This window comes from Rhinolophus sinicus, linkage group LG15, assembly GCF_036562045.2.
Source record: "Rhinolophus sinicus isolate RSC01 linkage group LG15, ASM3656204v1, whole genome shotgun sequence".
In the NCBI taxonomy this organism is placed as follows: Eukaryota; Metazoa; Chordata; class Mammalia; order Chiroptera; family Rhinolophidae; genus Rhinolophus; species Rhinolophus sinicus.
In genome coordinates, this window is record NC_133764.1 from 47,054,770 (window position 1) to 47,072,495 (window position 17,726).

Here is a 17,726-nt window from a genome sequence, read left to right on the forward strand (position 1 = left end):
TGCAAGAAGAGATAAAGACCACATGGTCCTGTGAGTATGGCAAAAGAGCACGCTATCGGGTAGAGAGTGACAGACACCCAATCAGCAATCTGTAGGCCTCATCTGAGTACAGGTAAGTGACTCAAGGTGTGCAGACTGCAGATCTGGTTCCTTGAAATGACCCTAGAAAGTCCCTGTAAGCCCCTGAGCCAGGAATCCCTCTCAGTTGGTGTATCACTCCCTTACCTTCGCCCTTAATTTCTGCATCTGCTCTGAACTCTCCACCCAGTCCCACTCAGGCCCTAACTGTTGCTCTCGTGATCAGCCCCAACGCCCAAATTCAAGCCTTGCGCTGCCCAGGGGGTGGGCCCAGTAAGGGCAGGGGCGGGGACTGGGCGGGGACTTGAGGAGGGGGTGCGGTCTCAGTTCTGCCACCTTCCCCCCGTCAGGAGCGCAGCCGCCGCTGCCGCCGCCGCTGCTGCCGCGTCCTCTCAGCTTTGCGCTCCGCCCGCTGTCTCTGTCGCCGCAGCCCGGCCCTGGAGCGCAGAGCCGGGGCACTGGCCCTGCAGCCTTCCTACCCTTCGGGCCGCGTTCCGCCTGCAGCCGGCATGGGGGTCCTCTAAGAACGGGCACCCCTTCCCTCCGGCACCTCCCCCGGCCACTGGCCACTGGACTGCAGCCAGCGAGCCTCGGGCACTTCTGGCCCCCAGACTAACGCCTGGCACGGCCCTCCGCTCTGCCCCTTCGGCTTTAAGCATCCTGTCCCCGCCCCCCCCCCCCGCGCCTGGGACACCTGGGTCCCCCGGCAGCCCCTAGGAGAGGGGCGGGGGGGGGGGGGAGGCATGAAGCCACTGGAGAAATTTCTGAAGAAACAGACGTCGCAGCTGGCGGGGCGAACCGTGGCGGGAGGTCCCGGCGGGGGTCAGGGTTGCTGCGGCGGGCCTGGAGGGGGTGGGGGACCTGGTGGGGGCGGCGGTCCAGCCGGGGGACCGCGGCCGCTGCAGCGGCGTCAGAGTGTGTCTCGCCTGCTGCTCCCAGCTTTCCTTCGGGAGCCCCCCGCTGAGCCGGGGCTGGAGCCGCCCCTCGAGGAGGAAGGGGGAGAGCCAGCGGGGGTCGCGGAGGAACTCGGCAGCGGGGGACCCTGTTGGCTGCAGCTAGAGGAGGTGCCGGGGCCCGGGCCGCTCGGGGGCGGGGGGCCCCTGCGTTCCCCATCCTCGTACTCCTCGGACGAGCTTTCCCCCGGCGAGCCCCTGACTTCCCCGCCCTGGGCTCCTCTGGGCGCCCCCGAGCGGCCGGAGCATCTTCTGAACCGGGTTCTGGAGCGACTGGCGGGAGGGGCCACCAGGGACAGCGCCGCCTCAGGTAAGGAGTCGGCTCATCCCTCCCGGAGTAGGGGGTCGCCACCTGGTTCCTCTTACTTGCCCTTGGAGAGTAGGGGTGGCTCCATGCCGGAGACTCGACGCGGGGTTGAGTGGTCAGCTGAAGCGGGGTAGGGGCCCATCAGAGGAACAGACCCTTCTGCAGAAGAGAGATGCCAGTGCCACCTTCCTCCCTGTAGCAGCCTCACCCACAGCTGGAGAAGCTAAACCTTTCTCTCTTTAAGCCACCCTTCCTTTCCCCTGGACATTTTATCCACAGATTCATTTTATCCACAGTCCCTGATGTTGATGATCTCCTTCTGGGGCCCAAAATTAGAGCCTGACACACTAAGATGGAAGCTGCCCAGAGCAGCCCGAGCCACTACCCCTCCACCCCCAGAGGTGCCCAACCCTGCAAGACCTTCCAGGAGTCCCCGATTCTGTTTAGAAGCCTAGAGCAAAGGGCTGGCCCACTCAGTGGGGCAGTGCCAGACAGGCACAAGGCCTGAGCTGCCTTTTGGGCTCTGGCAAAGGGATGCATTGTCCTTAGCAGCTTGTGGCGAGGGAGGCATTCTGGTTGGGGGGCTGACTCAGAGGTATTGTTGGGGGAGAGGTGGCTGAGCAGACATCAGGCCCTTGCAGCACCCAGGGGGTTCTGAGCCTCTCCAACTCCCGCCCTTCCAGTGGCAGGCCTCAGCACACGGCCTCTTTCAGAAATAATAACCACACCCTGAGAGGCTTATTCCCTAACCGATGATGCTATTTCACCACTCCCCACCAGCACCCTTCCTAAGGAAACTTGGAGGAAATTGAGGCCCCAAATTGCTGGTTAGTGGGTGAGGTAGAAGACTAGCTGGTCTTTAGGTCTGCCTCTCAGAATGTCACTAAGCCCAGCAGGGTCTGGGGACTGGGAGTTCTGGTTGGGGGTTTCACACTTTCCTCTCAGACCTCTGCAGGGAGCCCTAGCCTAGATGTGTGGAAGGGGGCTCCACTCCTCTAGATTTTCCTCAAGACCCAGGTCCTTTCCTTTGGCTCAGGCTGTAGCTGCCCTGGGGAGCTGACACCTTTTGGATTTAATTAGAAAAATATCAGACACACACAGCTCTCCTAACCATAACTTCCCGCCTACACCACACACCCTGTGTCTCTATGACACATTCCCTGGGGAGGCTGTGCATTGGACCTGAGCCTGTCTTGGAAGAGACAGACGCCAAACTGTAACCCCCACAGCAGCATCTCCCCCACTCTGCCCTGTGCTCCTCTTCCTTTGCTCTGGCTTAGCTCTCCTGTGAGATAAAGGGTATAGGAAGGATGTGGGGCATCCCTATTCCTAGTCCCCATCCCTGGAGCTGGGTGTCAGGGTTGGGGGAGCGGCTCTCGGGATCACTTTAAGAACACAGCGGGATAGCTGGGCAGGAGGAAAAAGGAGAAACTATCTTTCTGGTGCCTGGTGCCACAGACAGACTCTGTTCAGTCTATCTGGGGAGGGACTCCTGAATTGACTGTCACCTGTATTATCTGGCCTGGGCGGCTGGATTCCCAGAGTAACTGGTTTGGGGAACCCCAAACCAGTCCCAGAGTGAATGAGAATCAGCTTAACCTGCCACTCTGATATTCTCTGATATAACCAATGTTCTCAAGCCATCTTGGTTCCCTCCCAGGGTGTGTGGGAGCAGAGGACTGACAGAAGCTACCCCAAAGTAGCCAGTCTCTCAAACATCTAAGTAGCCCCATCTGACCACTGGCTCTATCCTGACACTCTGCTCACCTCAGGCATATTGAGAAAAGGACAAAGTCTCAGGAGTATAGGTTCTAGTCTAGCTCTAGGCAAGTCCCTGGGCCTTGGTTTCTCATTTGTGAGATGAAAGACTTGAAGTAAAGGGTCTCCTGTTGGTTTTCTTCCTCCACCTTCCTGGCTAGAATTGGAGGCCAGGGGCTGGTGGTTTTGTCCTGGGGCAGTGCCTGGGGACCTGGCCCTAACCTGTCCTTGTGAGGACTCCTGGCTCCCTCGCTGCACCCAGCCTGTCTGTGTGTGCCAGGCTGCCCTGCCCCACCCCAGGGCTGGCTGCAAGTCAGGGCGACCTTATACCTGGCTGACTGGCTGAGCCAGGCCCAGATGGGGGTGTGGAGGGGGAAAAGTGTGGTGGGAGGAGCCACGCCCCTCCACCCTTCCATCATTAACCCTTCCATCTCTGGGCATCCAGAAGACACAGGGTTTCTCTTTAGGATCAAAGAGATGGCAGTCCTCCCTCCCCCTTTTAATGGGGCTGGTTCTCACCTGCCTAGTTGGAACTCAAAGCTGTTAGGTAGGGAGTGGGGAGGGGAGGAGGGACACACACACACACACACACACACACACACACACACACACACGCGCGCGCACCCTGCTGACCCCGACCTCTGTTGAGAAGTTCTCTTTGTCTAGAGACCCTTCTGTGGGCTACCTCTTTTGTGGGGCAGATATCAAGCTTGGTGTAATAGCTGACCAGCTTGAAGTGGGCGTGGTCATCAAAGGGTGCCCCCTCCTTCCCTCCAGCTGCCTTGGCAGCTGCCAAACCCACCCCCGCAGCGGCTGCCCAGAACCTTCACACATGTGTGTGTGTGCACGCTTGTGTAGAGCATGATGGGGCAGGTGGCTGGAGCTCCAGCCTAGCTAACGAAAACTCACCCTTGGAGTCAAGAGAAGGGAGTGGTGAGTGTCAAGCTGGGTCCTGGAAGTGCCCTCCTGACATCGGTGGTGCCAATTGATCTCTACAGATATCTTGCTGGATGATATCGTCCTCACCCATTCTCTCTTCCTCCCCACGGAGAAATTTCTGCAGGAGCTACACCAGTAATATCCTTTTGTGGAGCTAGCAAAAGGGGAGGTCAGGAGGGAGCCACTACCCCCATCCCTCATGTGATGTCAGGGCCTAAGCTCTCCCGTAGAAGACACAGTTAGGTTTCAGCCCCAATTTTTGTACTCACCAATTTTGGGCAGATCATCTTAACTTCCAAGGCCTCAGTTTCCTCTTCTGTAAAATGGGGGTGAATAGCACCTGCTCTGCCTACCTGCGGGGCTGCTGTGGAGATGGATCTGATAGGTATGGGAGTGCATTGGAGATTGCAAAGCCTTATATAAATGTAAGGTGTTATTATTCTATTAAGAGTGCTTTTCTCCCCCCTGAATTGTTGCTCTAAACATCTGGTTGCCCAGTGAGTTATTACAGGGTCTGATGTAAACATCGGGTCATGGCTGGGCTTCATTAGGGTCTACTAGAGACAAGTCACTGGCTGGGCTATTCATAGGGTCTCGTGTAAGCACAGGGCCTCTCACTGAGTTATTTTAAGACCTAATTATAAATGTCAGGCTGAGTAGAATATCATAGGCTCTCTTCGAAACACCAGGCCTTACACTGGGGTATGGTCAGGTTTGTTGTAAGCACCATTGGCTTTTATTAGCCTGCTATGAGCTCCAGGCATGGGCTGGTCAGAGGTTGGGTGGGTCCAGCCAGGATATCCTCAAGTGAAATTCAAAGAAGCAGGAGCTTGGATGTGGTCAAGTGGGTGCCATCCCTGCCTACTCAGCAAAAACCTGGGCTGGGTCATGAGGGGATCTTGGTTCCAAGGACCCCTGGATCTCCTTTCTCCCTGGCCCCAAACCTATAGAATATTTGGAAGTAGCTTAGCCTCCCATCTTCCTTCCCAGTTTCCTCAGGTCTGCCTGCCCAGGGCTTTTTCTTAACTTGGGGGTCAGCTTTGTTTGGGCAGGAGGCATGGAGGGCCCTGAGGGGCTGGGCCGGAAGCAGGCCTGTCTAGCCATGCTCCTTCATTTCTTGGACACCTACCAGGGACTGCTGCAGGAGGAAGAGGGGGCTGGCCGCATCATCAAGGTGGGCCTGGGAAGAGAAGGCGGGTGAGCAGGCTATTAAGTCTGGAAGGGGGCCCCATTGAAGGAGCCATACCATCAAGCTGGACGCTGGAAGAAAAAGATGCCAGTGGGCCTTAACTTATATGGTTCTTCTATACTCGAAGGCATGGAGACCCTGCTCCAGCCCTTACAGAGAGTGATGCTTGGGATGAGAGCCCTGCCCTCACGTTTCTCCTCCTCTCCCCAGGATCTGTACCTGCTGATTATGAAGGATGAGTCCCTTTACCAGGACCTCCGAGATGACACACTGAGGCTGCACCAGCTTGTGGAAACCGTGGAGCTAAAGTGAGGGGAATGGGTTGGGGAAGGGGACAGGAAAGAAGTCCCCTAGGTTCCTTTCTTACGGGGGCTGCCTCTGGCCTTTTGGCTCCAATATGGCTTTATTTCAGTCCCTTTCTCTTACTGGAGAGTAGCACAAAGCACTGTCTCAGGCATTTTTTTGTCCATTCTCCCATCCACTTACTTGTCGATCCAATGGTGTACTGATAAATGTGTAACAATGCGCACTTCAGGAAAAAGAGCCCTGATTTATAGCTTTTGATGATTTCAATGGTGTAAATTCTGTCACCATGGCTGATTTCAAGCTACCAACATGACATGACATCACTGAATGTGCAGTTGGGAAGAGATGTGCAGTACCAGGCCATTATGGAGTATTTTCACCGTTACAAGTATCATAGATGTAAATATCCTGAAGAGCAGAGATAATAGTAAAATGTAGTAAAACAATTAGGAAACTAATTTTTTTGGTGATATTTTGACTGTAAGATTAGAAACACACATGCTCATATATTTTTTAATGGCTTTATTTAAAAACCAGTTGGCAAAATACCCCCAACTTTAACCATTTGCTCACATGAGCCAGTGTGAGCCAGCTTCAGGACACCACTGCATCCAACCATCCATCAATCCATCCATCCATCTCTTCGGCCCTTTCAGTTTCTCTCCGCTCCGTCCCCAACACCACAACCCTTGTTTAGGTCTCATGATCTCTCACCTGGATTATTGTCACAGCTTTCTATCCAGAGTCTCAATGTATGGTCTTGTGTCCTCTCCCTTCTTATGCTGACACCAGAGAGATCTTTCCAACTTGAAGACATCATGCTCCTGTTCCAAAAACATCCAGGGCTCCCCAAGACAAAGTTGCAACATCCTAACACAGCATTCAACACCCTTCCCGTTCTGCCTTCTAAATAATCCTTCCCATTTCCTCTCCCACATCCTCCTATACCCATGACACTCTCTTTGTACACCCCATTCCTTGAATTCTTACGCTTTCCCAACTTCCTGCTGTCATTTATACGGTCTATTCCAGAAGGACCTCCTCCCACCCCCTTCTCTTCTTGTCTTTCCAGGGCCAGGTCAAATGCTGTCTTCTCAATGAAAGTTTCCCAGATACTCCTTTTAGGAGTAGCTTTCTCCCTCCCCCATACCACCATAACTCTCCTTGTACCTTTGTTATATCACCTAACACCTCCTGCCTTGTGTTAGAAGTAGCTGGATGCACATCGCTCTCCCTCCCAGACTGCAAAGTCCTTGTTGGCAAAATTCAGCAAACAGCTGATGACCTACACCTGCCGTGTACTAAGCAATGTGCTAGACCTGGAGGATGAAAAAAGAAAAATCAGAAAAAACTAATCGCAGCCCTCAAAAGCTCTCAATCTTGTAGGAGAGATAAGATGTGAACGAACATAAACAAATTAGCCCAATGTCCTATAGCAGTTGAGGGGGAAAACGTGAACTTTCCTGGTGGGTGGGGTGAATCAAAGAAGAATTCATGGAAGAGGTGGCATTGGATTTGGGTCACTTGGACAGTTGTCCCCTGCTAGCCATTGTCCTCTCTTCTGACCTCTTTCACCACTCTCTGAATGAACCTGATGCCAGTGCATCCTTGACCCAGTTCTGGCATTCCTGCTTAATGTTGCCTGCCTGGAACTCCATATGCCTGGCAGAGCTTCCTGATGCCCAGTTGTGTCCATGCCAGGATCCCAGAGGAGACCCAGCCACCCAGCAAGCAGGTGAAGCCACTCTTCCGCCACTTCCGTCGGATAGACTCCTGTCTGCAGACCCGAGTGGCCTTCCGGGGCTCCGATGAGAGTGAGTGTGGGCATTAGGAGGGGCAGGGCTTCCTGAGTGGTTCAGGGGTCCCTGCAGGGTCTCTGGCTCTTGGGCACCTTCCGTGGAATCTCCCCGGGTAGTAGAACCACTCCTTTCACAGCACCTTTTTCAGAGGCTAACCCCCCAATTTAAGGTTAGGGGTGGGATGGGGTGGGGAACACACGTGCCCTAGAGGAGACTGTGCCAGTGTTGCCATTCTGCCATCTGACAAACAGCGACCTTCCTGTCTCTATCCAGTCTTCTGCCGGGTCTACATGCCTGACCACTCTTATGTGACCATACGAAGCCGCCTGTCAGCGTCTGTGCAGGACATTCTGGGCTCTGTGACGGAGAAACTGCAGTACTCAGAGGAGCCTGCGGGCCGTGAGGACTCCCTCATCCTGGTAGCTGTGGCCTCCTCTGGAGGTGAGGGTCAGGAAAAGCTGGGCTGGGGAGAGAAACAAGCCCGGTGCCCTGGGGCAGGGTAAAGACTGACCTCTAGGCTCTGGCTCCTACGAGTGTGATACTGGGACCACGCCTGAGCATCACCTGGGAGCTTATTACAAATGCAGTATTTCAGACCCCACTCCACACCTGCTGAATTGGAAGGTACCTTTTAACAAGATCCCCAGGCTATTCTATGCACATTAAAATTTGGGAAGCACTGGTCCAGGACACTTGGATGCTGATCTGGATGCTTGCCTCTTACTCACCTTGGGATCTAGTCCTTTAACCCCATTGAGTACCACGGGATCTATGTTTTTGAGGCTGAAGACACAGGGTGGGCCTCCAATCCCTGTGGGAAGGCAAAAAGCCTGCAATGTAGTAGACATAGCCTTATTTCACTCTAAGATGGGGACAAAAATCCTGCTTTTCCAGTGTCACAGGGATGAAAGGATGAGAGGAGAGCTGTGAAAAACATTGGGAGCAAAAAAGAGGTTAAAAATGCAAAAGAAATCATTATTTGAAAAATTTCAGAAAAATATGGCGTAAACTGGTGATAATATGAGACCCATTAGTCTCGAATATGTCCGTGCGGGGTGAGGAGTTTCTGGATGGGGTGGTGACAGTGGCTGGGGTATGTGAGGGGGCCGGTGGCCAGGGCTGAGGCAGAGCAGCTCGTTCTTCTGCAGAGAAGGTCCTTCTCCAGCCGACTGAAGACTGTGTCTTCACCACGCTGGGCATCAACAGCCACCTGTTTGCCTGCACCCGGGACAGCTATGAGGCCCTGGTAAGAAGGCCTTCGCAAGGCCTTGGCTGGGAGTGAGGGCTGGGAGGGGCTGGGAGCAGAAACTCACCCGCCCACGCGGGAGCCCAGCCCTGTGCCCCTGCTTGCCGTCAGGTGCCTCTCCCGGAGGAAATCCAGGTCTCCCCTGGAGACACAGAGATTCACCGCGTGGAGCCCGAGGACATTGCCAACCATCTTACTGCCTTCCACTGGGAGCTGTTCCGATGTGTGCACGAGGTGGGGGCTGAGGCTGCGGCTGGGCGGGGAGGGGGGGGGGCTGGAGGGTGGCAGTGTGTGCAGCTGCAGCCCCTGGTGAGAATGTCCACTTTGCAGTCTGCCCTCTGTCAGGGCGTTGCCAGAACCTCCCTAAGCCTTTGGGCCCTCATCTGAAAAATAACAGAGACCCCCTCGCAGGGAGGTTCAGGGCCCAAGCGCTGCTTACACAGAACCCGACTCACCGTTAGTGTTTAAAAAATATTCTCTATTAAGGAAATAAAATCAAGCAGTGACAATAATGTCTATCAGATGGTTCAAGCGTTTGGCACCTAGTAAATGCTCAATAGATGGGAGAGTATTATTCATATTGGCTGTTTCCCCCCCCCATCTCTGTTGCATCCTGTCCTGTCCCCGCTTTTTTCTTCTTCTATTTTCCACCCCTCCCACCCCCGCCCTCCTGCTATTCCCTCCTCACCGCTTGGCACTGCCATCTTCCCACCCACACCCCCTCCGCCTTGGCCGCCCCTCCGCCACTTGGGTGCAGCTGGAGTTCGTGGACTACGTGTTCCACGGGGAGCGCGGCCGCCGGGAGACGGCCAACCTGGAGCTTCTGCTGCAGCGTTGCAGCGAAGTCACCCACTGGGTGGCCACCGAGGTTCTGCTCTGCGAGGCCGCGGGCAAGCGCGCGCAGCTGCTCAAGAAGTTCATCAAGATCGCAGCCATGTGAGTGCGGCGGGCGGGAGAGGGGAAGCCGGAGCGTCGGGGCGTGGCCACCGCCCCCTGGCCGCCCCCTGACCCGCCTCCCACCCCCGCAGCTGCAAGCAAAACCAGGACCTGCTGTCCTTCTACGCCGTGGTCATGGGGCTGGACAACGCCGCGGTCAGCCGCCTGCGGCTCACCTGGGAGGTGATGCGACCTCTTCCCTTTCCTCTCCTCCCACCTTTGCTGGCCCACCTGGGGACCTTGGCCTCCAGCCTCAGTCTTGACATCCCGGGCTCGTCCCGGTTGGAAGGAGGCGCCCTCTTCTGGCAGATACAGTCCAGGGCACACAGCTCGGCTAATGGACCCTGTCCTGGTGCGGATTCGTCTTCGGAATCCCGCCCGAGTGGGAGGGCAGGCATCCCAGGCCAGGTCACCGACTTGGCTGCCGGATTTCATCCAGCACTCAGTGAGGCGCCTTTGTGCATGCCATATGCATAAGCAGAGGCTTCCGTTTCCCCAGAATAATTCATTCCTCTGGGCTGCTTCCAGCTCCCCAGATCCAGCCAAGGGTGACTCCACTGCCCCATCCACCAGCTTCCCAGTCCCCTGCGAGACACTCAGGCGCTTTCCCCCTCTAACACCTGGGGATTAGTCAGAAGCTCCCATGAAACCCTAGGAGCTCCACTCTGACATTTCTTCTCCTTCCTTCAAACTCTGCAGAAGCTGCCAGGGAAATTCAAGAACTTGTTCCGCAAATTTGAGAACCTGACAGTGAGTGGGTTTGGCTCTTTTTTCTGCCCCTGGACTTGCACCTCAGAGTCTCTCTGTTCCCATAAACCTTTCTCAAGCTTCCCTTTCAAGGGTTTTAGTGCTTTGGACCCCCGCCCCTCCTCCCCACCATGCTGGAGGATTGCTACCCTGTTTTCCCTGGAGTTGCAGAGAGAGCAGTCAAGCTTCTCCCCAGCACACCCCCAGCTAGATGCCCATTCACACCCCTATCGATTGGAGATGTAGCTAGCGCAGTGGCATGAAGGAGGGAATCCTTCATGCCTTTGGGTACACTGGGCCTATCTGTCCCTTTCTCCCTCTGCTGTGGAATGCCAGGACCCTTGCAGGAACCACAAAAGCTACCGAGAAGTGATCTCCAAGATGAAAGCCCCTGTGATTCCTTTTGTGCCTCTGATTCTCAAAGGTGAGTCTTCCCAAATTATGCTCCTCATCCACATTTTTCATGCCCGAGTTCTGACTCTCAGCCCCCTCCCTGCGCAGCTCTGAGTGCCCAGAGGAGAGGAGCCCCAAGATTGGGTGGAGTCCAGGGGACCTTCTCTTTTACTCACTTGCTTCTTTCCCTGTCCCCTAGACCTGACTTTCCTACATGAGGGGAGTAAGACCCTTGTGGATGGTTTGGTGAACATTGAGAAGCTGGTGAGTGGCACTGCCAACCCCAGTCCTGTAAGTGGGGGACTGGCATCCTCCCCCTCTCCTGGCACCCCCCTAAAGACAGCAGCCTTTCTCCATGGTGCCCAGCTTGCCTGACAGACTCCCGACTATCTCCCTGGTGGCATCGCTGTGGCAACCCGCCCACGGGTGGCAGATCTGGCAGGCAGCTTGGGGGGCAACTCTGCTACCTCCGCCTCATCTGGCACCCTGTTACACCCACTTCTTTGGTCTTTCAGAGACCCTCCAGAATTGGGGACTGGAGAAAGTAAAACCAACAGAGTTGGAGGTTGGAGGAAGGCGAGCATAAGAGGGGGGGAGTGTCTTTCTGTGCCCTTTTCAGGGCTCATTCCTTGTCCTCTCCCAGCATTCAGTGGCTGAAAAAGTGAGGACAGTCCGCAAATACCGGAGCCGGCCCCTGTGTGAGTACCCAGAGTTCCGAGAGTATTACAGGTAGAGCTTTGCCTCAGCGGGAGGGTTCAGGGAGAACTCCCTGTTCAAATGTTTACTTCCTGCTACTTGTCAGTTCTCCATTCTCTCCTTCGACCTCCCCGGGGGCCCTTCTGCCCAACACTTTTCCCAGTCTGCACCCTTCTCCTCCAGCTGGTGTGTGTGTGTGTAGAGGAAGAAGGAGGCTGGCAGCCTGACCACCAGTCTCTCATTATACCCCAGGCCTGGATATGGAGGCGTCCCCCCATCACCTACAGACCAAGGCCTACGTGCGCCAGTTCCAAGTCATCGACAACCAGAACCTCCTCTTCGAGCTTTCCTACAAGCTGGAGGCGAATAGTCAGTGAGAACACAGGTTTTAGTCGGCCCCCACCAGGGTTCTCGGGCACCTGGCACTCAAGCACTTTGCACGATGTCCCACCCCACCTCTGACATCTTTCCCCTGGAGCAACTTCCCGCCCCACAGGAAGGAGTTGGATGGACTTTCCCTCTGGACGCATAAGCCTGTTCATCCTGCTGAAGTCTTCTCCCCATTGCTCCTGCAAGCCCAAACCACACTCTGCTGCTTTCTGCCCTGGCAGGGAAAGGGGGCAGAGAGTTCCTTCCTCTGTCCCCTCCCATCGAGGTCTGTTTCTGAGATAGGAGTTTCCAACCTCCTCTTCCCAAGCAGGAAGCAAAGCCCACCCCACCCCCCATCTCGCAGAACGGAATTGGGGGAGGGACTGGCAGCCTTCCTCTCCACCACCTGTCCGCCTTCTTCCTCGTCAGTGCTGGGACCCCTGGACGTACCCCCCCATATTATATTGCCCTCGTGTCTGTGTGCGTGCGTGCGTGTGCATGTGTTGCTCTTGAAGGAGCAGGAGTGCATCGGGTAATTGAGGGAGGGTGTTGTGTGTGCTGGGGGTGGTCCTTCTGTTTGGTGCTACCCTAGTCGACTGACTCTGCCCCTGGGTCGGTGCTTTCTGCACCCCCACCTCCCTTCTCGGTTCCTCATGCTGCCCTGCATCCCCAGGCTTGTGGGCAAAGCTGCTCAGGAGGACAGGGAGTAGAAGCAGGTGGGAGGGGTGACCCACCAGCCCTTGGCAGTCCCCCAGTCAGGCCTTCCGAAGGTCCCTGGGTGGGCTCCAGTGAGAGGGTAAAAGATGCTCAGGGAAACACAGGCCTAAGCTGCCTATAGGGCCCTCCTTCTGTGTTACAGTGGGCTGGGGTGTGGCCGAATCAGGAGTTAGGGGCGCCTGCTGCCCACACTCCTGCTTCTGGGGTGTCTCCCTGCTAAGAAGGGAGTTATGGTCCCCCTTCTGGCTCTATGTCTGACACCAAGAACATGATCTTTATCCTTTCCCAGTCTTGACACCCCCTTGGTCCCCCTCATCAGAGTTAGGGTGGGGTGGACCCCTGTATCTGGGGCAGGTAGACCCCCAAAGTGGGAGGAGGGAACGGCGGAGACTGTAAAGGAAGACTAGACTCTAGCGATGCCTTCATTACCTCTCTGTCTCCCCTCCCTCTCCCATCAGGGCCTCTAGGGCTGAGGGGTTGCAGGGGCTCCTGGCAGCTACTGGGTGAGGTTTCCTGGCACAGCCTCACCCTCCTTTCTGGCACCACCTCTTTCCCTTTTGAAGAGGCAGCAGCAGCAGCAGCAGCAAAAGCAGCTGTTACTCCTGCATTGAGGGTGTATATATTTTTTACCAAAAGCTCTGGAATTGTAAATTTATTTTTTAAAACTCAAAGAGGGAAAGAGCCTTGTATCATATGTAAACAATGTATCATAGGTTATGTTGTACAGTCCCTTTTATACAGCGGCCTGTCTTGTTCCTCCCCACCCCCAGCCCCACATACACAGACGCTGTGTCCCACCCCCTTCCATCCCTTACAGACAGTGACCAAGGCCCCCCTCATGCTTCCTGCGTCCTCCTTGCAATAGCAGATGTGCCCTCCTCTCCCTGCAGCCCTGACCCCTCTCAGCAGCCTTCTTATTCCAGCTCCCACGACCATCCTGGACACTGGGGCCCACTGGTCCAGTCTTGGCTGCTGCCTGCCCATGGCCTTGACACCTGCCCTGCTGCCTCCCTCCCAGGGGCCTCCCCGCCCCGTCCCTGTGCCCATAGCTTTAACAGAGTGAACCGTGTGTACTGTACAGGCTCAGTTGTCATTGCAGAAACTGCTGGGTGGAGAAAAAGCCGATAAAGTCTATGAATCAACCCACCTGCTGTTCTCCATTCTGTTTCTTTGAGGCTGGGGAAGAGCGGATGGAGGGAGAGGGGACTTCCTCTCAGTGTACTGGGCCCCTCAGCAGGATGGTTCTGGAGTGACTTTGAAAATGTGGATGAGAGGGAAAGGTGCCAACCTCATGAGACAGGTCACTTGGAACTTGGAAGAGTACACATTTTAGTTCTTACATGTTCCAGGTGCCATAGATATGTGATCTTGTTTAATTCTAACACTGTAAGGAGGAAGATGGAGGCTGGGCAGTCCTAACATAAGGTCCAAGTTACAGGGAAAATGAGGGGTTGGACGTGGGCCTCTAACCCAGATCCATCCACTACAGACAGCAAGCACTATTCACACAACCAATATTTACCAGTTGTACTAAGGTGTGGGGCATCTAAGCTCCAGGCGATATCGTGTACTCACACAGCTGCACACGAGCCCGTGACCTTCCCTCGTCCTATAGCCGTTATTTCCTCAATCTTCTGCATCTCAGGAAATGACCGTCTCATCTACCCAGGTTTTCTAGGCGAGAATATAGGAGTCACCCTTAATGGTTCTTTCTCTCATCCCTCCCTCATCGCATTGTCCAGTCCTTTTGGCTGCAATTCCAGAATATATCCTGGATATATCCTATATATATCCTGGATTGCTCCACTTCTCTATGATTCTTTTATTATCACGGAGTCCAAACCACTCTCATGTCTTCCATGGATGATTACCTGAGTCTCCTACCTGGGCTCTCAGCTGCCTCTCTCCAACCCACCCCTAACTCCACCAGGGAGTTCTCCACACTGCAGCCAGGGTACTCTTCTAAAAACCTAAATCAGATCATGTATGGATAAAATTAAAAAGAGAGGCAATGCCAAGTGTCAGTGAGGATGTGGAGCAACTGGGACTTTTATATACCACTGGTGGGAGTGTAAAGTGGTACAACCACTTTGGCAAAGTGTCTGGTAGAATCTACTACAACTAAATGTATACCTCAATTCTGACCTAGCATTTCCACTCCTAGGTGTATGCCCAAGAGAAATTAGTAACTATGTCCACTAAAAGACACGTACACCAATGATCATAGCCATTTTATTCACGATAAAGAATTTGGAAAAAACCCAAGAATCCTTCCACAAGGGAATGGATAAATCGATTGTGGAATATTCTTATAGTGCAATACCACCTAGCAACACAAAAGAACCAATGACGACTACCTGCATGAATGACTCTCACAGACATAATACCGAGGAAAAGAAGCCAGACACATAAGACTTACATACTGTATTATTCCATTTAAGAGAAGTTCAAGATCAGGCAAAATTAATCTATGGGGTTAGAAGTAAAAATAGTAGATACTCAATGGGATGGGAGAGAGTATTGATTGGGGAGGGGTATGGAGAAGCCCTCTGTGGTGATAGAGATGTTCTGTAGGTTGACCTGGGGGGTGGTTACACGTGTGTGGTCACTGAGTAGTTCATGTGAGATTTATAGATTTCACTGGAGTTATTTTATACCTCAACTAAAACAGTTCAGATTATAACACTCCCCTGTTTTTGATAACACTTCGGTTAAAAATCAAACTCCTCTCTCTCCGCCCCCATCTCCTACCCCCTCTCCCCTCACTCCACTCCAGCCACGCTCATCACTTTACTGTCCATTCTTGTCTCAGGGATTTTTACCTTTGCTCTTCCCTGAGCCTTTCCTGACCACTCTGATCCACCCCACCCCACCCCACCCTTCACTCTCTATCCCCTTATCCTGTATTTCCTTCAAGGCTCTCATCACTACCTGACATTATAGATACTTCTTTGTGTATTTGCTTCATGGTTACTCTCCCACCAGAATGTTAGCTCCAAGTCTGTCCTGTTCACTATTTGGTAATTAGAACAATACCTGGCACAGAGAAGACACTCAATACATATTTGCTGAATTAATAAATTAGGTTGGTTGAAATAGGAGCTGTAGAGTGGGACAAGACATAAGATGATAAGTGCTCTGGGAATTAAGCCAAGGAGATTCTTTACCAGTCTGGGGATGGTGGATGGGGCACAATAAAAGAAAACTTTTTGGAAGAGGTGACCCAGGTCTTGAAGCAATGTAGGGTTTGATGGCAAACGTGTGGAAGTGGGGAGTTAGGTAGGGCAGAAAAAGGGCTATGGGTTATTCTGCTTGTCCCCTGCTCAGCATCGTTAGACCCATCCGTCGTCTTTTAGGGGTGATGATAAAGAGATGACATTTGGAAGAGTGTTGTCACTCACTATGTTGGGCTTTATGTGCATTCTCTTGGATTCCCAACGAATCCAAGATTTTGGCTCCATAAGCTCTACTTTCCAGATGAGAATTGAGGCCTTGAGAGATTGCTTATCAGAGGCACAGAGAGGCCAAGTTTCCAGCCCTGAGTCTCACAGCTCGCAGGGATTTGAATCCAGTTTTCTGACTCTGGAGCCACAGTTTAAGTTCTGCACAATCCTGGAATCTTGAATAGCTGAGAAACGTCCACCCTGTGCTTACCAGGCTGCAGTGGCAGCTTGACTGTACCTGGGAGGACTATCCTTTCCGGTCCCCTCCCCCCCCCCCCACCTGTAGTCTTCCTCTTGTGTAGAGCGTGGCCGAGAGACACAAGAAATGGTTCAAGGGTTCTGTGGGCTGGGTGGGGAGAAGATGACCTTATTTAGTAGCATTGTACCTCTTAGGCTGGTCTAGCAATGAACAAAGGGGTGACAATCCTTTGACCAGCAAATTAGTTAAGATGCCCTGTTGAGCAGGTGCCTGAAGAGAGGAGAGTGAAGAATTGAAGCAGTGCCCTATTCATCCACTAGGTGTCACCACCAAGATTACTTCCTCACCAAGCTTGGGAATAGGGAGGAGGTGTGGGACAGGGAGAGGGTGTTAGAGCATTTCTTGGGGATCTCTTGAATCTCTTTGGGAGAGTCTGTCCCCAGGCATGAGCCAGAAATTTGATCAGAATAACTTGCATCTTCCATTCTCTCCCTCTCTACTGGCTATTTCCCATTTAGCATTTAAACCTTCTCGAGTCTCTATTTTTAAAAACACTTTCCTTATTCCCCACATGCCTGCTCTAGCTACTGTCCCCTCTCTCACTTCAGTTCATAACCAAACTTCTTCAAAGAGTTGGCTCCACTTACTGTCTCAATTGCCTCACCTTCCATTCATTCCTTTTTTATTTTGTCTTGTTTCCCCAACTTCTCGTCATGAAAAATTTCAAACGTAGAAATGTTGAAAGCTTGGTACAATGAATACTCCAAAGTTTCTAGATTCTATAATATTTCGCTAAATTTGCTTTTGTTCTCTCTCTCTCTCTCTCTCTCTCTCTCTCTCTCTCTCTCTCTCACACACACACACACACACACACGTTTTAATTGTTTAATAGCCACAGTACCTAGTGGCTCCCAAACTGGACAACCTGGTTCCAGTGGTTTTTTTAGAGTGTAAATATTCTAGAGAAGAATAGTTTAGAGGTGCTGCTTTAAAAGCATTACACTGGGAGGTTGGCCCATATTAGTGATGGCTGAGTTTGACTGTTAGTTAAGGGGGGACTACCAAATCTATCCATTGAAAAGACACATTTTTTTTCTCTTTACAGTTAGTATGTGGTGATTTTTGCATTTTGCAAATATCCTGTGTATCTCCATCATTCACTCTTGTTAAGTTATTTTAAATGTAATATTGTGTAGTATTTCAACCATACAAAAAGTTTAAAGATTAATATAATGAACACCCGTGTCTCCACCACCCCGCTTAAGAAATGAAAACTTACCCTGTAGCTGAGGCCTCTGGCACCTGTCTCTGATCACACCCTTCTCCTTTCTCCCCAGAGGCAACCACTTTCCTGAGTGTGGTATCATTTCTATGCATTTCTGTGAACTTTTGCTATATATACAGAGGGTGCCAAAAAAAAGTATACACATTTTAAGAAAGGAAAAAACTATTAAAATTGTAATACTCAATATATACTGATAACAAAAGATTAAAAAAAAGTCACGTGTGACTTCTGCAATGACTAGAGGTGCTCAAAGTGGTTACCATCAGGGTCCAGATGCTTCTGATTATGGGAAACTACTGCTTGAGCAACATTGACCGAAGTGTTCACTTGTATACATTTCTTTTGGCACCCCCGGTATGTGTAACT

At 52.7% G+C, this 17,726-nt stretch overlaps 1 protein-coding gene across 1 annotated transcript; it reads left to right on the plus strand.

The window, feature by feature from the left end:
* Positions 1-403: 403 nt before the first annotated feature.
* RAPGEFL1 (Rap guanine nucleotide exchange factor like 1) lies at positions 404-13,579 on the plus strand. The gene is made up of 15 exons (XM_074319660.1): positions 404-1,341; positions 4,095-4,173; positions 5,074-5,209; positions 5,435-5,532; positions 7,232-7,344; positions 7,603-7,770; positions 8,478-8,575; positions 8,687-8,809; positions 9,333-9,511; positions 9,604-9,694; positions 10,211-10,261; positions 10,595-10,682; positions 10,851-10,915; positions 11,295-11,349; positions 11,600-13,579. The coding sequence occupies exons 1-15, from the start codon at positions 822-824 to the stop codon at positions 11,722-11,724; spliced, it is 1,989 nt and encodes a 662-aa protein (XP_074175761.1). The 5' UTR covers positions 404-821; the 3' UTR covers positions 11,725-13,579.
* Positions 13,580-17,726: the final 4,147 nt, after the last annotated feature.

Bases quoted from the DNA above. Each gene is read 5' to 3' on its own strand.
- RAPGEFL1 (XM_074319660.1), top strand. From the start codon at position 822: ATGAAGCCACTGGAGAAATTTCTGAAGAAACAGACGTCGCAGCTGGCG. The intron at 8,576-8,686 runs GTAAGAAGGCCT...GCTTGCCGTCAG, and splicing joins GGGACAGCTATGAGGCCCTG to GTGCCTCTCCCGGAGGAAAT. The intron at 9,695-10,210 runs GTGATGCGACCT...CAAACTCTGCAG, and splicing joins GCCTGCGGCTCACCTGGGAG to AAGCTGCCAGGGAAATTCAA.